The 22058-nt window shown below is 41.5% G+C and overlaps 1 protein-coding gene across 1 annotated transcript in view; it reads right to left on the bottom strand.

Annotated features, from left to right (window-relative positions):
• SYNE1 (spectrin repeat containing nuclear envelope protein 1) overlaps positions 1-22058 on the bottom strand; it is a 515591-nt gene that overhangs the window by 282825 nt on the left and 210708 nt on the right. Inside the window, exons 30-36 of the mRNA XM_090041573.1 lie at positions 21252-21412; positions 17602-17752; positions 13903-14130; positions 13280-13378; positions 8537-8724; positions 7812-7935; positions 4302-4468 (exon numbers count right to left, since the gene is read on the bottom strand). Of these exons, the coding sequence (XP_089897699.1) occupies positions 4302-4468; positions 7812-7935; positions 8537-8724; positions 13280-13378; positions 13903-14130; positions 17602-17752; positions 21252-21412 (1118 nt within the window). The remainder of the gene's footprint in view (positions 1-4301; positions 4469-7811; positions 7936-8536; positions 8725-13279; positions 13379-13902; positions 14131-17601; positions 17753-21251; positions 21413-22058) is intronic.

Consider the following 22058-nt stretch of genomic DNA (forward strand, 5'->3'; position numbering starts at 1 on the left):
GGTGCCTATATGTCTGGAGAGACCTGATCTGTTAGTTATGCTCCAAGCTCAACTAACTTATATCAGGAATACTGAGTTCAGCTCAAAATACACAGGAAGAGGGAGGGAGGCTTAGTGGCCTACTGGTTAAATTGCTCATCTAGGAAGTAGGAAATGTATGTTCTGAACTCTTCCCAGTTTGAATGGGTTTAATACATCTCAGGAGAGAGTTCTAAATACAAGATGATAGGATAGGCTGTGTAGAAGTACATTAAACCCTTTCTTCAAGGACTTGGCCACTATGCAGCCATGAATCCAATCATCATGTGGCCAGAAGGAGAGCAAGCAAGCAAAAGAAAGCATGACTCCATAGACCAAAGTTAAGTTCACTCATCTGGGTGCAGTTTGGTCCTGGTTTCCAGTCCCTACTCTGTTTTTTTGTTTTATATTAGACAGCTGTAAGGCTCTGCAAATGTTCTCCAGCTGTTTCGTTTCAACACTGTTTCAACTTGTTTCAAGCTTGAAACAGCACAATCAAATGAAACAGAGAGCTTTGAAACAGCCTTGAACTGAAATAAGGCAAGTCAAAATGTTTAGAAATTTTCAAAATGTTTCACGTTTTGAAGCTCAAGCTGGGCTTGCCTGCAAGGAAACAGAAACTAAAGAAAGGAGCTGCGTGTTCCAGTTTTGCCTGTCAGCAGCTGGAGGTGCAGGGCCCCAGAACCCAGACTCCCCCTGCACCTATCTTCTCGACAGCTGGCAGGCTCCATGGCTGCAGCAGGGCCTAGCAGGCCTGCAGTTTTCACCCCCCTCTGCCCCAAGACAGACACAGTCTCACAAGCAGCTATGTCATGAATTTTGCCTGTCAGCAGTCAGAGGCGCAGGGCCCCAGAACACCTGCAGCTATCTCCTTGAGAGCTGGCAGGTTTCATGGCTTCAGCAGGGGTTAGCAGGTCTGCAGTTTTCACCCTGCTGCACCTTAACACACACAGTGTCACCCATGTCACGAGTTTTGCTGGTCAGACGTTTGAGGTACAGTTTCCCCCAAACCCCTGCACCTATCTCCTTGAAACTTGGCAGGCTTCATGCCCTCAGGAGGGGCTACCATTCCTGCAAGTTTCATCCAAATCAGGCCAGAAATGATAAAGCTATAAGCTGTTTTGAGCTTCCCCATTATAGCCTATGGGTGAACCATCAAAACAGCATTGAAACAGCGAAACTGTTTCGACGAAACGAAACAGAACAGTGGTTTCGAATCAAAATTAAATTAAAAATGAAATGCTGTTCCATTGAAATGTTGAAATGCAAATGGAAATGGAACACGGCCATTTCATTTCACACAGCCCTACTACCCTGTATTGCATTCCCACATTATTTGGGGCAAGTGTGTGAGTAGAGGGGTTGCCAAATGCTTAGGGGAGTGAGCAACCTTTGCCTGTGGTGCCTGGAAAGCTACACGCTTTGGCCTCTTCCCCAAGGTCTCTGCTTTTTTGCCTTTGCTGCAAAAGTATTTTGCACAGGGTTTTGCAGGAAAATAAAATTGATGAAACAGCTTTCAGGGCAAAGGTTGAAAAGCTGCAGAGTTCTTCAGGCAATCCTGAAGCATGCAGCCCCCTTCCTCTTTTCCCCTCCCCCCACACAACCAAATTGTTGAACGCAGCGTCACACACAGTGCATGGTTACCCATGCTCTACTCAGAATGATACTAGGACCCTGATCCATGGTCCTTAATAGGGAAGTAAAATTGATTCAGAGGCTTTCTACTTCCCCATCCTTTTAAATTGTGGTCTCTATCTTGGCTGCATTGCAGAGCAGACCCTTCCCTAGTATGTGTTTGGGGTACGGGAATGCAGACTGATGCAGTTTGGGATGCTTGAAGGACGGACCAGACACTAGGCACAAAATGCACACAGAATATTGAGCCCATTCAGGAAGGACAGGTTCAAAACAGTACTTGATTTTCCCAGTGTGCTTTTGATGTTTAAGCTGGTCTTAAGTAGTGTCCTCATCTAGGCTTTGGGGTTTTTACATGTATTTTGGACAGTCTAAGAGTTATGTCTGTCCACACCCTCTTAAACCTTCTGGAACTATTCAAATGAATACCTGGATAATCAGGTGTTATTTTGAATTGGTTCTCCATGAATTCTTTTGGTCCTACATAAGGATACCAAGCTTTCAGTGACTGGTGTCTGATCAGTCCTCCAGGCATCCCAGACTCCTGCCCCTCCTCCCCCCCACTGAACCAACTTATATCATCTGGCATTCAACCATATCTATGCCATTCCAAGCTAATTTGAGGGGCAGGGTGCTGGGGGGTGGGGGCAGGCTCCCTGGACCCCTTCTTCTGGGTTGCTGGCATGGTGGATATTCTGGGGGACAAAGATCCACACTGATTTTAAAAATCATTTTCCCCCAAGCCATGGGGCAATTTCATTCCATTTGAGAGAATTGGCCAGGCTTTGGGGTGTCCCAGGTAAGTCTCATTTGATTGCTTGGGGAATCCTGGGAAAATCCAGGGGCACTTGCCACTAGGAGATGTGCTGGGTCAGATACTCACTACCACCCTGCTGGTGGTTCCACAGCACTGCAATGCCTAAAAGATCCAGACAGAGACCATTCTTCTCAGAATCCTTGTCAATGTATGTGCAAACACCTCTAATTCAGGACAACTGTTAAACAGCTCCCAATCAGTGACATGCTTGGAACAAGTCAAGCATTATGTCTGTCACCACCTACATCACTTCATGTCCAAGATCAGTGCATGCCGAGCAGATAGATGGGGTTTCCTTTTCAGCAGTGCTCTCAAGATTCCTGTGGAAGAAGGTATAGGCATATCCCATAGGTGCCTAAGCTCTAAGGACAGTTGGGAGTTCAGTCTATGTTCAGCTTCTAGGCTTTCTGGATTACTCTTTGAACATATCCATCTCTTCCTGTTTTGTATAGAGCACTTAGGCATCTAACCTTGTCTATCTGGAGGTGTCTAAATCTCCCATTGTCTATACAGGGATACTAGGAAACTAAACCTACTCAGTTTTAATTGACTCTCCTGAAAAGTATTTACATTTTAGATATTGCCCAATAAAAATTTTTAATATCCCCCATGTAGCAGTAGCTTCACTTCTCTTGCAGACTTCCCTAAAAATTACACCATAGTTTTACTATGAGCATTATTACCAATCCTTTATTGATGAAATACCTAGAAGCCTGTCACAGAGCCTGTCACCTGTCACCTCCACTGTACTCCTTTCACTGTGCAGAAGAAAAAGATATTCCCTTCCTGGGAAAGCTTATAGTCTGAGATAAGAGACAATAGATGGATACAGAAAGGCAATAAGTTAATATTACTGAGCATGACAGGCTATGTTATTGGTGTACCAGCCCTTCTCCAAATTTATTGCAGGCACCATGGCAAAGGAGACTCAAGGTGGGAGAAAATATTAAAGCATAACACTAAAAAAACTAAGAGTAAATATTGTAAATGTGAGAGACAATACCTATTACTTATAAATAGTTTCTAAAAAGTAGCGTTTAAAAAAGTAGTAGAATTAATATAGCTGACCAAAATTTGACTTGCTTGGGCAAGGTTTTTTTTTTTTTTGTCTTTTCTTCTTTTATCATGAATGAAACATCACAAATTTATTTCATTTCCATGATGAAATTTATGTGAAAAGAACATTTACCCCGGCTGGCAAATTTTCATGACAAATTTGCAAAACTGTATAACGCTGCTTTTTTAAAATCTTAATGCTCTCTCTCAAACATCAGGAAATTCTAAACATTCAAGGTGATCCACAAAGTTTTTGAAAAATTGTCCTTGATATCCGAGGTCTGAAATTAGAGACCCACATGTGTTTGGAAGAGACCAACCATATCAGAAGAAATACTCCTCGACTCAAAGCTTCTATCATCCCAGTTCTTGCAGCAGCCAGGATCATAAAGGATCCACCAGCAGCTACTGCCCCTGGGACCTCCACCCCTTCCCAGAAAGGATGATTCTAGAGTGCAAACTAGGAAAGCTCAGTCATTTAAATGCTGACTGGAAGCATTAACTTCCCAGGGAAAGTTTCATGGTATTCCTGCCTCCACTGTACTACCTTCTTCACCACAGTTTGAGGACAAAGATATCACCAAGGTAGCCTGCTGGATCCACTGGATTATCACAATCTCTAATTCTGCAATACAGAGCACAATATGGCACATAAAACCTAACATTCCCAGTGTTATACTGCAGCTCCATGATTAAAAAGGTGTATTCTTCATCTGCACATTGATCACTATTTTTAATCATGTTAGATGGATTAGAAACATCTTGAACCACACACCTCTTGTTAACAGTTTGTGGTAAAGCTTTCCACCTCCTGTCCAGCTCTTCAAGCTCGCCTTCCATTATCTTCACACTTTCTGTGGAAGCTCTTGTAAACAGTGCCTCATTTAATTGTAATAGGCTGGTATATAGTGAGGTATGAGATGCAATATCAGTTTGCAAATCCTGGGGAGGAACAGAGTGTACAGGTATTAGGGTGAACACACAAGTAAACAGCTCTGAAGAGAGTTGGTCAGAGTTAACACCTTAATCAGTCAAAGTGATAGAGATGTTCAGGATAATTAGAAAAGGCAGAATCTCAGTAAATGCTCAGTATATCTTGGACAGCCAAATTTCACAACTCCTTCTCATGCTGATGAGTATTCAAACCAGAAGCCAATAGAGCTACTTGTGGAGGTATTCACAGACTGCAGGAAAAGTTGCAAAATGTAGTTTAAGACAGGTTCTTCCCGCAAGCATTAAATCCCATTTTACCTTGATGAAGACCACAGGAGACCACTGAATCCCACTGAGCCCCTCTGCCACACCACTAGCACTGTACACCAGCTGCAGTAGCCACCCCTGGTGCCCCATTCACTCTCCCTCCATGCCCAAGGAGTGAGGAAGTGTGTCTCAGAGACAGATATTGTTGCCTCACAGTTAGGGAGTCCCACATTGCCACAGGCCCCCACAACTAGCCACAGTAGTCTCCCCACCTGCGTATGGGCACACCACCCACCTGTCTCATCTGCCATGCCGTGTTGTTAATTAATTAAGTTGTTAATTAAGGTGGGAGGCTGCCCATTCTTGCCATGATGCTAGGGGCCCCATCTGTGGCTCTGTTCCTCCCCTACACCACAGATCAAGCCTCGCAGATGGCATCCAGATGACAATGCTCCCAGCCTACAGCTGGAGCTAGCTTAGACCTAGTTGTCAGGCCTCAGTCATACACATTCATACCATCCTCCTCTTACTAGGGCCTCTCTCACTCTACCCCCTCTCACAGGGTCTCTTTCACACCTCAGCAACTTGTACTGCCTTGCTCCCTCCTGGAGTGGGCCCCTTAGGCCATATAGGCTTTAGCTAGCTCATACCTTGGGTGACAGATGTACTGTCTTTTGGGCCTCTCCCACAAGCCTCACTGGGGTAGTGGCCAGCCAATTACCTGACCCCTTCCACAGCACTGGCCCCTTCCCATGGGGACTCTGTACACTCAGACAATACTGGGCTCCCAGCCCTCTGGTTTCCCCCCCTTCCTGGGGCTCCACACCTCCACCCCCTCCCTGGGGCCACACAGGGCTTCCCTTTCCAGTGGGGCTCAGATGGCCATAGCCATGCCTGGCCCCACTCTTGCTCCTGGGGGTCTTGCCCCCACAGGGCTCAGGTGGCCAACCATGCCTGGCCCCAACCAGCTCCAATGATAAATGACCCACCTGAAGGTGAGGGCTGGGGTTAAGGCACCACAACCCACCTTTCACCAGGGTGGTAACTGGCCTGGCATTTACTGGGGGCTCCTGCAGCACTGAGAGCCCAACTAGGCCACCCACTCCTGGCAAGGTGCAGTTTTAGGTCATGCCCAGGACTAGGAGCCTCCTAGCCATCCCTGACAGCTCCTGCCCTTACCTCCAGGATACTGCACACAGCCTTACAACCAGGCAGTGAACTGCTCTCTTTATATATATGGCCAGAGGTCTAAAATGGTCACTGCAATCAAGCACCTGTGGGCAGTTTGGCTCTGCTCTTAAAGTGGCAAGCACCAACAGTGCCCTGCCACAGAGCCCAGGGTTGTGGCCCCTGTTCCCCAAAGCTTTTCAGTACTTTGTATTTAACAGTGTTTGAACAAAATATCAAGACAGCAGCAAGATGGTCTCTTCCTCAGCGGGGCTGTAGCCATGGCCAGTAGTCATGGCCAGGGCTCCTTCCTCTTGAAGGCAGCTTCCATTTCAATAAGCCACCCACCTTCTAACTTGCTTTGGCACTCATGGCTCTATATATCTTCTTCTCTTGGCTGCTCAGAGCACCCACTTCAAAAAGAAGGAAAAGACTGAAGGCCTTGGGCAATACTCAGTCCATTGCCTGGGCTGGTAGAACACTTTCAGTGTGGACACACAAATGCTTGGAGGCTTTTGGAAAAGGGACCATTTCAACAAGGAAACAGCTGGTACATCTAAATGTTATACATGAAGGAGCTGAGAACAGTTCAAATGAAGTAAACCCATACAAGTTTTAACCCTGGATGAAGACGTGTTAAAGTTGGGGTAGATTTGCTGCATTTGAATGGTTGTCAACTCATTCACACATAACAGAACATACAAGGTAACACATAGTGGTGTTGCCTTTTTGAAGGGGTTTCCTTTCTAAAGAGCTCTAAGTATTTGTGGCTGCTTAAAAATGTGGCTCAGTTTAGATAAAAGGGCCTGAAAGCCCTGATCTATACAGATGCTGGAAAGCTGGGTCCAGCTAACATGCTGCCTCTTCCAGTAAAGTGCTGTTTTGGTTTGTTTGTTTTTATTTCACATCTGTCAGTGACCTGTGTGTCCACACCCTTTGATTTGACATAGAAGGGAAATGTAGGTTTAATCTTCCTCAGTGTGACTTAACTCTTGGGTCTCCTGCTTCCTGTTCCCTGGGTATCTGCCCTAGCTACCAGGCTGAAACATGGAAGGGGCCACAGCCTCCTCTGTTTTATTTCTGGTAGGTGCCTGTAAACCCAGGCAATCCTATTCTGCTACAGGTGGAACAGAATCCGAACCATGCATAAGTGCCCCAAACTGCACTACTGCAAGTACATATGTGCACCTATGTGTAAGGAGGATTTAGGTCTACAGCTGTGTAAAAAAATTCAAGCTCTGGCCTGAGTAAATACACCCCTCACCCCCATTCTTCTCTAGGGTACAAATTATCAATGAATTTACAAAGGGTGAGAAAGGGTGCTGCATTTGCCCAAACACTGAGCTCAAATTCATTACAGTATTTGGTACATGTGAAAATAAAGCAGAGGTGAAAATGCCTTAAAGCTGTGAGTGGCAAGGATTTTTGTTTGTGATACTTTTTTTACTGGACCAAGTATATAATTGGGAGGCATACAGATGGGCTTTCAGACACCTAGCAGAACTGTGAGAAACATTCACATTTAAAAAATCCTGTGGGAGTGCTGCAAAGTCACCATTTCCATTCTGAATTTCCATTTTTCTCCTCAAAATATTCTCTCATGTGGGGAATAAAACTTACACGTCTTCCTTGAAGTCTGAGTTATCCTGTATCATACACCTCAGTTCCTTTCAGTCCTGTGATCTTTTTTTCCTCAATGGGTAGAGAAATTGCAAAACAGTAATGTGGCTTGAATCCCTTCTCTAATTTGGTCTCCACTTTGTTAAAATATATAATATATGAATGAAACTAAAAATGAGTATCAGTCAGTTTGTCATAAAACAAATGAGCAGACTCATCCCAACAAAACTAGAAATAGAAACAACAAATTCTTAAGAGCAGTTTAGCTTTTAGGTTCATTTTTAATATTTAAATTTACCTGCACTGCCTGTAGTTCACCTTCCAGTTTCACTCTGTCAGTAGAAATGGACTGTCCTGGAAGCTTGGCTGCAGCTTCACATCGCTCTAACCAGGTCAGAAAGACAGAGCGCTCCTTCTCCTGCCTAATGAAATCATAGCATGCAACACAGTGTAAAACAGGGTAGTACAACAGCTGGCCTGCAAACTGCATTCAGCGCACAATGGGTTAACTTGCAGCTTATAGGCTTTCTCCTGCTTATCACTTCCCTCATTGCTCCTGCTGCTGTGGCAGCTGGGGTCTCTGGGGCAGGGCAGCATGGTCAGGATAGAGGCACAGAGGCTCACACTGTCCATGTGGCACTGGCAGCGCTTGGGCTGCAGTGGCCACATGCTGGGAGCCCTAGGGAGCACATGTGGTGTGTGGTTGGGGGTTGCAGACAGTGTAGGACATGGCCCTCGGCCACTCAGAAGTTGGACAGCCCTGGTGTCCTTCATTTTCTTGTCCTTGTGACAAGGTATTTAGTAGAATTCACAAATTCAGTGGAATCTGACAGGGTTGCACCATTAGTACTTTTGTTCTGGCCTCGACGCCAGGCTGCCAATTGTGCACCTGGGAACGTGGCACTCCCGTCTCCAGGTCTAGTGTAAAACATTATCAGCTCCATCCCCTTTCTCCCTGTTTTCTTGAACTGGCTGTAGAAATAAGTCTGTGTTTCACAAACTAAGACTGAGACATTTACTTACTTCTGCCACTGTGCTAGCAGACTCTCCAGTATGGCTTGCTTCTCTTTAGAGCTACTAAGCATATTTTCATATTTCTGCTGCAATGTCACAACTTCTTGACTAGCCTTATCTTTGCTGGGGATCTTACGGGCACAAGCTGAGAGAGAAGTCAGAGTGCTATTCATTTTCCTCACTGCTTGACAGAAATCCTGTGGAAATGCAACAGCAATACAGAAGGCATATAGAATAAACAGCAATGAGAAAAGAATAAACACACACCAAATCATATTCAAGTACATGGGTTCAAAGGACTAGAATGACACAGAATTGGTAAGGTTTCACTACATATGATGGGTGGACCCCAGGTACAGATGCCCCTTGCTCCTTGAATGGCATAAAGGATTGTTCAGTAGACATTTAGAGTTTATCCATGCTTTTCTGTGGGAGGAAGGCTAGGGAATGGCAGGGCCAGGCATTTATGGTCCCAAAAGTGAACAAGCCCATAGTACCAGAATGCACAGGGTCCACAGGCAGCTTTCCCTGCCCCTGGCCCTCAGCACAGATCCCCCTGCCGGGAAAAGGCTCACGTTCTGGGATACCATCACAGGGGCTGCTGTCCCCATCAGGGTTGCTCCCTGCTCGCCACACTAGTAGTAGGCGCAGGGGTGCAGCCAGAGGCTGGCCACAGGGCCCCTTAGGTGAGGGGGCAGGGAGAGGGGTTATTCCCCCTCTCTGTCTGGTGTCTAGTGGAGGGGGCAGATGGGGGCTTATCCCACTGCTCCTCCATGCAGGAAGAGATAGGCCACAGCAGTCAGGCCAGGCAGACCCTGGTTGTGACCCTTCAGAAACAGAGGCTGGAATAACCTCCCTCCCTGCCCACTCTGCCATGACAGCTGGGGTCTGGCCGTGCCCCCGCCCCTGTCGCTATGGAGCACCTGGCAGACCCTGGCCTGGGTCTGTGCTAGTGGGATAGGAGGAGGGCATTAAACCCCCTCCCTGGCCAGTTCACTCCAGGCTACTGCCAGGGCTGGCCATGCTTCCGCCACTAGAGCAGTGAGCAGAGAAATGTGTGACAGGTCTATGCTGGTGGGACAGGGGAGGGAGTAGGGGAATAAATTTCCTCCCTGCTCCCTTCCAGGGCCAGCATCTGGCCAGGCCTCCACCCCTGCCTGTCATTGCTCAACCCAGCCCAGAGAGCATGCTGGGATGCTTGGGGACTCTAGTTTAAGTTAAACCAGGAAGGGATCTAGGATAGAAGTTGCATAAACCAGTCTAACCAGTATCAGTTAAGTCTGGTACTACATTCAACCACGTTTATTTCAAACTGGTTTCAGCCACTTTGAAACTGGTTTATGTGCACTGATTGAACTTCTGTTCTGTTACAGATTTAAACCAGTTTCTGATCACTTAAACTAGTTTATGTGTAACTTCTGTCCCTAGCCCTAGAGCCCTGCCGAGGGTTAGGCCCTAAGTGCAGAAAGGTGGCTGCCAAGGTGTGGAAGCCTGAACCCTCCAAGGGGCAACTGCTGAGCCTGTGAGGGGTGAATCCTGAGCCCATGAGGGATGAAACCAGAGCCCTTGAGGGGTGAATCCTGAGCTTGGGAGGGGCAAGACCACAGCAGGGGCAAGTTGGTACTACGACCTGAAGCCAAGACAGGAGGGACATGGACCAGAGCCCAGAGACCAGATATGGCACTGGGGGCCAAGAAGGCAGGGGCCCAGTAAGCACACAGAGGCCTGGGGAGGGCCTGCTGGGACTCTTAAAAACATGGAGGCCTGAAAGGGTGATATCTTGCACTGGGGCACTGAGGGCCTGCTGGGACTCTTAAGGACATGGAGGTGTAAAAGGGCTGGATCTTAGACTAGGGCCAAGGGCCCATCCAGACAATTAACCAGTAACACCTGTGAGGCATGAGCAAGGCTATAGGGGATGTCAGAGGCCTCAAAATTGACCACTAGGGCCCATGGTAAGCTGATGCACTGTATCAACAACAGATTAGAAGTTGCTCTGTGGTCCTGTGCAGTCTCCTTTTTTCCAAGTTAAACAATTACAGCAAGGCATGGCAGGTAAGAAAGCAGATGAGAGAAGAGGGAACCAAAGCAAACCAGGAGCTCCAAAGCTGCTGGGGGGCATCACATCATACCTGGAGACCTAGTCCTGCTACAGACTGCAACTCCCAGAAACCCCAGGGGGTTGGGAACACAGGAAGAGAAGTGACAAAGTGGATGACAGAGCTATGGGTGAGTAGAGCTGGGACCGATGGCACCCCGGCCACTTAGCTGGCAGCAGTTCTACAGTAGTTATGTTTGTTGTAGCAGGCGGTTGAACTGCACTATAATGATAGCGTACTGTCATTAATACATTGTCTTCTCCCTACATCCCTAATTTCACTTAATCCTTAACATTTAAATTGATAAAAATAAAAATAAATGCTTAAAAATAAATAAACATCAATATTATCTATTGAAATTATATATATATAAATCAAATTCTGTCAAGCCTAACAATGACCCATCTAGGGATTCAAAATGTTCAAGGGAAAACAAACCAAAAATAGTCAAACTAATAGAAAAGGGGAAATTGAAAAGAGCCCCCAAAATAGTAAACTGAAGAACAGTATAGTTCCACTAAATAAATAGGTGGCAATAACAACAGCAAGGCATGAAAAGGGATGAATGTACAATAACCAACTCACAAAGAAACATAAGTTTACCAGGAAGGAACTGATAGTGATTGTAGTTAAATAAAGAAAAACAGTTTATTCTCAGCAGGTTACATTTATCACGTCTGAGTATTCATTGCTAACAGTTAAGCACCAAGGACAGCAGTAGTGCTTAACAATAATAGTAATAAATACATTTCCTTCATGGAACATTCTTTTCCCTGTCATTAAGCAGACCTTTTCTCTCTTAACATGTACTATTTTTTGTAGTTTAAGTGGCCAGATCATCCTTGTGTATGACTTTTGCAGGTAGCTGCTACTGATACCACTACGACTTACATGAGTATATACATGCATACTCACACACATGCGTGCATATACACACATATGTATATGTGTATGCATAGGCATATATATCATCTCCATCTGCAACAATTGCAAAGATTTGGACCTCCCAGCTGAAAACAAGACCATAGTTACTGACTACAGTAGCATGTACATGTTATTTATCTATATCTACTGTATTTACTCAAATCCAAGATGAGTTCTTTTTTTCCTTATTCAACATGGGAGGAAAAGCAATCTTAGCTTCAAATATGGCCCCGGGGAGGGTGCTGCTGTGGGCTTCAGCTACAACATGGGGGAAACGGAGCAGTGCAGGGAAAGGGGTGAGAGCAGGAGAGACCATGCAGTGTGAGGTGGTAGGGAGCACAGGGAAGACAATACAGTGCAGGGGAGATTGTACAGTTTGGGGGAGGAGAATGGGTGGGGAGACCACATGGGGAAGTGCAGGGCAGATTGCACAGCAGCAGGGTTGCTGCTGTGGCTCTGGCTCAGTTCCCAGTTTGGGCTTGGGGCTGGGGCTGCCACTACTACCTGTTGGAGCTGTAATCGCTGTGTGTTCTGCCAGAGGCTGAAGCCTGAGCCAGAGCCACTGGCAGAAGTGGTGTGGGGGGAGGGCAGAAGGATGGGGAGGGCAAGTGGCAGGGAAAGCAGGCACCAGCAGGAGGCAAGTGGCAGGGGGACAGGCACCAGGAGACAGATGTCAGGAGACAGGTGCTGGGGTGGGGGGCAAGTGGCATGGGCAGAGGCTGCCTATCCCTCTGCTTACAGCTTCCCACTGCTTGCCCCATTGTCATTGCTCTCCCTATTATAGCGATGCAGGGAACAAATTTAAGATGACTCTCCAATAATTAGATTCTAAACATGGAAAATTATAACAAATTTATGATTTTCTATGTATAGAAAGTCATTATTGGGAGGTTGTCTTAAAGCTGAAGTCATCGTGGATTTGGGTAAATACAGTATATCTATATCTAGAGAAACCAAAAACCTGGACCTGGAAGTAGTGAATTCTAGGCGTTTCTGAATTCTATGTGTAGATCCAGATTCTGTAAATTGTATCCATGTGGCTAATATATCAAATGGAAACCCAACATCTGAATGCCCCAAAATTCTGGGTGTTAGAGACTGATTTCAGATCTGAATTTGTCAGCTTAAAGGTGTTTCTAGTGTGTAAAGAATTGCAGAAGGGAAACATTTTGAAAGGAATTCTAATGACAGGATTCTATAAGCCAAGACAATTTTTTCTTGAAAATTCTTCTTAGGAACAGTAGAATATGTATGCATTTCTTACCTTTAGTCTATTAAAATGGTTTTCAATGCACAGGAAAAAAATCCTGTCTCTTTCCCCTCCCCCCAAGCTTACCTACACAGTGAGGGAAAGAGTCTGGAAAAGATGAGATTTAGAAGCACAAACCACTCTGCTGGGGAAGAGGGCAGAAGCATCTAGGAGATGCTGTGGTTTAGTGTACTTTGCTAGGAGCTGCTAATGGAACCCTGGCTCAATTATGAAGGCTCTGGTAGGATCTGGGATGATGACAAGGGATGGTTAATGATATTGCTTTCCTTTTAAACTGAATCCTCACCTGAGTTATATCTGCCATTGTGGGGGAAGCCATAGAGGAAAGCCAGCCCCCCTATCTGTAATTTAAGAGATTACCATAATAAGATTACCATAATAAGAGCTATATGGTATTTTGCAGTTCCTTTCATTTTCTAAATTAGCCATTCAAGCAGCAAATACTGAGCAAATGCTCACCATGTGATCTTGAAGAGCTTTGTACGTCTCTGCTGATGAAGAACATGAAGTAACAGGCTCAGCCACTTTGGCTTCAAATTCAGACAAAGCTTGCTGCACCTATATAATAAATACAAAACAGAAGCTTAAAAAAACTATAAAACAATCATGTGAAAAGGTTTTTGTTACAGAGTACAGAGGGCTCACTGGAGTTTTAGAACCTTATACTGCAAGGTTCTGAATGCCTGCTCAAATGCATGAGAAACAAGGTCAAGAGATGCTCTAGGGCCTTGCAAGGTTGCCTCACCATGGAAATACTGTTTATAGTTTCCCCTTTAGAAATATGTCAATACATCTAATAAAATCTGACACTGAAGATGGGTGAGACTGACAAACAATCTAAACCTATTTTACAGTGAGAAATTCCAAGACAGCTGTATTCTGTTACTTTAAACAGACTAACATATCATGTGCTTCAATATAAGATCACTTCATTACCTTTTAAATCAGCTTAAATATAAATTTTATCAATCTACTATACAACAAAGTATGATACCATGTGTAATCTTTGTGCTCTATTTGAAAGCTATAGATCAGTTCTCTAAATTGCCTAGGAGTAGTCCTTTGAGATTTGTAATGTCTACCTGCTTGAGACTTTCTTCATACTTCTGCTGCTGTGATGTATTCTCTGTGATTATACCTTCCAGACGCTGTGCATGATCCCTTAGCTCTTCCCAGTACCTTTTGATCTGTGTTAGCTTGGTCTTAATATGTGCAGATTCTCCAGAGGTAACATACTGAGAAAAGGACTGAGCTTCCTCTTCTAGACTTGGGATCCCATTTATTTTACCATCTATTTCTTTACTAATAACCTAAAATGTAAAATAATAGCAAATAAGCGACCACAATTGACTTTCAATTGATCATGAGCAACCTTTCTTTTTTCCTCGCTTTTCTGTACTTCTCATCACAATCCTTTTCTTATAAATTAATGAATAAGACAATTCACGTATCATCCTAAAATTCCACTTACAAAATATCCTTAATGTCTCATTTTCTTCTTAATATACCGTTCTTTCTTGGCATTAACATTAGAAGGCAGATTTTTAAAAAATCTGTAAAAGCTGCTAGAGTATGCTAAATGAAATGCACATTTGCATAAGTAGACAAGATGATTAATATTTAGAATCTTCTATCTTCTGGAAATGGTAGAATAATGCTTATTAAGATTCAAAATAAATACAACTTAGTTACCAAAAAAATGTAGCAAATGTACAATGGAAAACAATACTGCATTGTATAAGACATGGACTGTAATAACCTACTATGAATATTTTCCGGCATGTGCAAATGAGTGTATTTTATAAACTGGAAAATAATAGGTATTTCCCATCCCTATTACATAACTGTATGATGTAAGTATAAATGAGATTAGATGCTGGACCAGGGTGTCTCTGGCTTTTAGGCAGAGGGTTAAATGGACTGCTAGACTTGAATGCAAAGAGGAATTTTCCTTTGGGGTATACTAATGGGACCACTGATACTTATGGTTCAGTTTCCCAATAGGTCAGTGAGGGGAGGTGTAAGGATAATCTAGCATTAGCTTTGCATTTATCAAGTGAATTAGAAACAAGCGTTAGTTGGTCACATTTTATCCTGTTCTCTATGTTACCATGCTTATTTTCACTGGAAATTAGAAGTAAATATGAGACATCATGAATGATGGGAATTTGTAGCAGGTAGGCAGTTTTTACTCAGTAAATGAATGGGTATGTGGAGAATTTTCACTGAGGCTCACTTAACTTGTTCATGGAGCTCTGCTCAAAAGCAATGAAATGTACTCAGCTTTCAGAAATGGGTGGGAATAGGAGAGATAAGCACTTCTGTTAATATTTGTGAGCGTTCTATCATCCTCATATATGCTCATGTAAAGGTACACTTAGATATGGCAGCACTGCAAAATGATCATGAAAATGTACCATCCAAGACACAAAGCTTATGCAATCATGGCTCTGATTGTGATAATAACAAAAAGATGAATTATATCATATTTGCCATTTGAAAAGCAAATGCTCATGGGGAGGGTGGATTTTGCAATGTTAGTGTCTAGAATAAGAAGGAGCATGTAGATAGAGTGTAGTGTAGAATATCAATGCATAAGGTCTCTGTATACAGTATACTGTGAAATATTTCTGATTATACAATATCTTTTTGCAGGAAAATAAGCAAGAAAGGTACGATTGAAAGCACTGAAGCTGAAATCCTTTAGCAGCAGAAAAGGTACAAATTACGCACTGCAGTTTTACTCCCACTCTGTTGTTCTCCTTTCCCCAAGTGCCTAAGAGGAGGTGGAAAATTGAACCCCACAGTCATTCTCCTGTGCCTGCCAACGATGGTTAACAGTTCTTTGCCAAGAGCAGTGGTAGTTTCTGTGAAAATGTGTCCATTAGGAAGTAGAAAGAAATCAGTTTGGGTGAAATCCTACCTCAGCTAGAGCTCATGGGAGTTTTACCATTGCTTTTAACAAGGCATGAGTTCACCCCTAGCCCTTTCCACAAAGTTCACAGGGTAAAGCCATGCAATAATTACTGTGTTCAACCCCTATCAAGTTTGGCTGGTTTTGATTTGGTGATCATATATTACATATTACTACTCCTTTGCGTCACTCAGGTCATGATATATTTTAATCATCATACATACTATGCAGTAGGAGTGTGGCACAAAGCAACAAAGAGAGTAACTGGGCAACAAAATTCAGCACACTTTCATTAAAAGGAGATATGCTCATTAAGAAAGCAATGCATGTGGCATCTAGTTATAGGCTAATATCAAAGGGCAAATGAGTATTTTTGCTCTTCATTGTGCCTCATCCTGTTTTTATTAGAATTACAAACTTCTATATCACAATGATTCTGATTGTATCATTTTCTCCATAAATTCAGTAAAAATTATGAATTTTGCAATACTTTTCAGCTTGCTAACTGACATTTAGCTGAAGAGCTATTTTGGATTTCTCAAAAACTTATTTTTGTGATGGAACAGAATCCCTACTAGTTAGTTCACATGAGGCAAACAAACAGATACTAATCCTTCCATTACTTCTGTCTGAATGGACCTGTGTCTTTGCAGAACCACTCTGGTTGGGTTCAGTGTTGGAGAACCATATAACGGATACAGTCTGTAAATCATTGTGTAATCTGACGTGCAGTTCAGAAGTACTTACTTTCTTCAGATGACTTACCCTACTTTGGGTTCCTATGTAGGAATTGCTAGGGCTGATTTAATGTATGTGTGAGAAAAATAATAGATGTGTTATTATGCAAGTTTCTTTTTTACGCTGCTTTAATGATGATGCAAGAATTCAAGCAGTGTTTTGTTTTTCACTGCTGCAACAAAGAGATCGTGTATTTTATTTATTTAGCAAATGTGAATTTGGTTGCAATTTCATAAATTAAAATTCCGTCAAGGAATTCTTCCAGTTATCAGGAATTAATTGTATTTTGAGACACTTTCAAAGTGTTTTGTAGTAAATAGCAGTCTGACTGTAGGTATCTGTAGAATTTTGCACTGATACAGTGCATAGTTTAAAAATTACTATAAAAATGTATAATTTAGGGCAATCTTGCTCTTGTGAGCACATGTAGTTTGAGAAAACACATTTTTGTAGGATGATGTGAAATAACCTCTTGAACTGACAAAGTATTTTTGTCTACAGGCACTTTCTGAGATGATATGGGTTTCTGAGGCCAATGAGTGAACTAAGAGAAAAAAATATACCTACTTTATTGTACAGAGAATTTACAGGAGGGTTAATATAGCAGTAAAGGTCTATGGGTGCACAAGCTACTGAGCACACTAGTTCCTTTATTATTTCAGCATAAAAGAAAAAGATACATAAAATTCAGGTATAACTTCAGTTATCAGAACTAAATCCAGATTCTGTACCTACTGGCTAATGTCCATTTTACAAAACAAAGTTGTCCGCACTCTTATAAATACATATTGCATTGCTATTATGTAGGCCAGTGAACTTCACTCAAAAACAAGGATAAAAAGAGTATGAACTCATTGTTTTAATATTACATACACCAAAGGGTTTGTATGTGTAAATTAAACATTAACAGAGAAACAAGCTCATTAGGTTTTTCCTCTAGGTCTTGTAAAACCTTCCAGCATGGCAACTTTTTATAGAAAGCGTGACATCTTTACAACTCTGTATTTCTGAAACATGGATCCTATGTTTCCTCTCCTTTACAGCCTCTATCACACAAACAAACAAAACAACAACAAAAAGAGGGAGAGAGAAACTGGTTTTAATGCTAAATGTATTGTGAACCAATCACCTTGATTTGGCCGATTTGCATGTCCAAAGGAGATGATGATGTTTCCAAGGTATCCAGTTCTTTTTCTTTTTCAGTTATCCATATAGACAGAGCTTCAAAATTACTGCCAAAATGATCCCACTTGTTTTTCACCATTTCCATGGTTTTAATACTAAAATTAACCAAATTAAGTAGAGAAAATAAACAGTTTAATATTGTGAAATGGTGCTTGTTTTCTTACATGTTCTGTTTTTTGAAAAAAAAAGAAAACACTACTTAACCAATGTATAGGCAGAACAATTTTAGGGAATCTAGTTATGCGCTTGGAACCAAATTTAGTTCTGGTTTATACTATATACAGTGCCATTAACCTTAGAGGGGCTACACAAGATGTGAGACTGTTTGAAATATAGCTCATCATCCAGGAACTCATGAAAGTAGTGAATAAAAAAAGAAGCACTTTAAGGACCATATGCAATGATCTGTGGTAAAGGTACACTCTGATAGTGTTCTAGATTGCTAAAAATAAGGAGTATACATCCATTTTAGGGCACAATGACTAAGACAAATTTCCTTTAGCACTATATATGATCCATGAGGAACAGCTGCTTTGTAATGCCTCCTTGTTATGTCATAAGCAAGAGCCATCTGGCAACCTTGCAAGTAGTCACTTCTTTCACAAGTCATGATTTAATATCAAGATAACAAAAAAATAACTGCTTAAAATTGAAATTGATTTTTTTTATAAATGTACATGTTACATTTGTTAAAACTGATGCAGATTGTGATTGATGCTTTTGCCAGTCCTTGGCAGAACACACACAAAAAATCCTTCCTTCTGTCATATATTCCATGTTTAGGTTGATTAGATTTAACTCTGTATCCTTAGTTTCTTATATTTTCAAAGAGCAGAATAGGGCTCTGGTAAGGCGAGAAGCCAGACACAGCATGGTTTCTTTATACAGCTGAGCAAACCATGGATTTTCTGGCTTGTTGGCAATATTGATAGTTCAAAAATATATTTGTTATAGTTTCAAATGAAAAAAAAGATATTGACACATGAACATTTATCAAAATAATTACAAGTTGAAACATTTTATTTGCTTTTGGGCTTTTTAATTCTTTTAGTAACATTAAAAGGGAATTTTGAAAAGCAAATTTCAATGAAATTGAAACTGATAGGCTTTTTTCTGACTTTCTACTTTTTTAAAAAAATGGAAAACTTAGCAAAGTCAACACATGATCATGAAAGATTTTGGTATCACTAACTGTATCTTTATGCAAAAAAAAAAAAAATCACTGAGCTCTAATCCTATGCTGCCACAGGGACAGTGGGCAAAAACCAGAGTTCAGAGACTAGAATACAGAAGAAATCATTTGCAATTCACTCATTTGGGATTTGATTTCCTTATGAAACCTGGGATTTTGCACAATTTCAAAGATACATCTCTATCTATTGTGTACAGATACAGCTCCATCTTCATAGAAGGAAGATGTGCCAAGTTTGTGGTAATCTGACCATAGTTTTCCTTTTATCCTTAAGGTTTTCCTCATATAAATTGCACTGGGACATGTTCAATATAGAACTAGTAGGCCATAGTTTTTGCTATTGTTATTGTTATGATGTACTGTGCATAAGCCATCTTAAAACTGTTTATGCAGGACACATGCTTTTTAGGGTGAACCTTCAAATACCGTAAGTGTTCTAATGGAGATCCATAAAATTATTCTGTTTTATCAGAGTACAATACACATTTTAAATAATTTTGCTTCTCAATCTAGACTGAATATGGCCAAGTCGGATTATTTCAGGGCTTTTTAAAATGATACTATTTTATTACTGTATCCACATTATAGCCATATTAGTTTAGAGGCAAAAGTAATCAGAACTCATGGTAGAGGTGATATCTTTTATTAGACCAAAATTGCAACAACAACAAAAAAGATTTTTTTTTTCAAAAATCTAGTTGGTCTAATAAAAGATATCACCTCTACCACAACTTCTGACTACTTTACTAAAGAATTCAATGTGTTGATATCACTAGCAACATGGAACTACTATGACATAATGAATCAAAAGAATGTGACAGCCTACTCAAAATGGAAAATGTTGATATAAAGAAAATGTTTAAGTACAAAAATGATGAAATACTTGATTGTAAATGACTGTAATAGTTCACATGTAAAGAATTAAATTACCAATAACCAAACACTTGCCATAATAGTTGCAGGTCCAAGATTCACACTGGGGAGAAAAAAATAGCTGAACTACAGTCAGGTTCCTCCCAAAATTGCAGCGTAGCTGGATAATAATTAGCAATGAAGCAGCCAAGGGGGCTGGCATTCCAACTCCCCTTGGTTACCAACCTCTGAGATGGAAAGAAATACTTCTTTATTTCTTAACATTAGGGGACAATAGGGTAACTCTGGAAAAATAGTATAGAACTGGGGACTGACTTGGAAGTTACTCTCCATAACTAGCAGGTCAGATTATTTCCTGTAGCAAATTGGCATAATTCCACTGAAGTCAATAGAGTAACATTGATTTATACTAGCTGAAGATCTGAATCAGTTTACAGCAGGATCTGGATCATTCTTATGCTACTGCTTCTCCAGCCGCTTAACTTGCAGCAGGTTACTGAATAAAAACCAACAGCTCAGGTTTTTGCTGTCATTGTTACTCGTCCAATCAGTTGGAGCTTATTAGCTTTCATGTGTAGATGACTAGATACATGGTACTTTCCGAAAATAATGCCACAACAAAAAGATAGAGACCTTAATGGTCTTTCACAGCTTTTCACTGAAGCTCTGCATACCCCCAGGTACTTCACAAACTCCCATCTTCACAAGGGGGTTAGGAACCTATCTCCAGAAAGGTATCCGAATTCTATTTGAAATTCTGAAGAAACTGTTGACAGATAGATCTGGTATAGTTTGCCACTGAATGCCAGCTTCATCTTGTCTAAGGCATACTCATCTGAGGTTGATAATTTTTGGAATTAACAGCATGAACCAGATTAAACTTTACAGGGATTCACCAAAATGTTTACTTCTGTAATTAAAATAGTCGTAAGTGTGTGAAAATTAATTTTTAAATAAAATGTCAAATCTATTTATAGGATTTTGTCAACATTCCCACAGACTTGAATCTTTCTTTTGTAAACCACGATTTGGCAAAATATGCCTTTTATTATTTTCAGCTGCAGAAACAGCATATGACAGGAAAGATAAAATCTGAGCATTCACTAAAACAAAAGGCACTTCTTGACATTCCTCTGGACAAAACATAAAAATACAAAAAAATCTGAATCAGATATTGTAGTTGTGCTGTTTTTATACTTTCATGGCACTTCCTCTATGAACCCTCCCAGAAGGCACGAGTACCTTAGGATTATGATCAATTGTCCCGTCTTCACAGGTTTGTAGCTATGGCTTTAACAATAATTACAATTGGTCAATTTTGATTGGAATTGTTTTATATGCTGTGTATTACTAGTTTGTAGGTGCTATTACTTCCAGTAACACTTGGCATTATGTTCTGGTTACTATCCCAGGGCAAACTGAAATATACAGAGACTGTTCAGACTTGAATGAAACGCTGACAAGGTAATGTAGGGACCAAATGCATTCATATGGCAGGGAAGATGTACTAGGACTTGTTAAGAACATACTCTTCTTCAAGGGTAACTTCCACTTTTTTCACTTGTTCCTGGATTGCCTTTGCCTGCTCCTGAAGGAACTGCTTTTTCTTTGATCCAAGCTGTATCTCAAAGGAGTTCTTCACAAGATTTTCAGCTTGTTCTGCCATGGCTAAAGTCTGTTTAGAAAGTTCCTGTAAAGAAGCATCATATTTATTTCAAAAAATCCTTGATCCTAAAATTATTGCTTTTCATATTTATGATAAGAAAGAGTGTTCCCATTATTATTCCACTCTATATGCGGTGTGTATAGAAATGAAAAACAAAATTCAAGGATGTTTACTTGTGTATTTCAAATAAGAAATGCTCATTTTAGCAACCTATTCTGATTCAAGTAAAGGCCAGATAAGTATTATCAACTGTCAAAGATACTTCAATGCACCAAGTATAAAATTCAATATATTGAATGATTTTGAAGCAGTTTTCTTAGTGAAATCCCAGAGAATGGTGTGTTTAGGTGAAATCTCTGCTTTTAACTGAATTTAGATTTTTAACCCTTACATATAGGTGGGGTATGGAGCTTCGTGTTGCCTTTCTCTTTACTCTTTGCTGTCATATAAGACAAAGGTGCATTGAGTAGTCAGGCATAATTTTGTATTCGGACTACAACCAAATGAACCTCCAAACCATTTCTACTTAGGCTATGCAAAACTTAACAATTCAGGCATCTGGCCACAAAGAGGGAAATACTAGTTGACAGAGTTAGGTGCCCAGGTTTCCTAGGGAACTAGGCTGCTCCATATCACTGAGGCACTCAGCAAGGAGGTATTTTCAGATATT

Source organism: Crocodylus siamensis, chromosome 1 (genome assembly GCF_052110815.1).
Source record: "Crocodylus siamensis isolate JL-2025a chromosome 1, ASM5211081v1, whole genome shotgun sequence".
In the NCBI taxonomy this organism is placed as follows: Eukaryota; Metazoa; Chordata; order Crocodylia; family Crocodylidae; genus Crocodylus; species Crocodylus siamensis.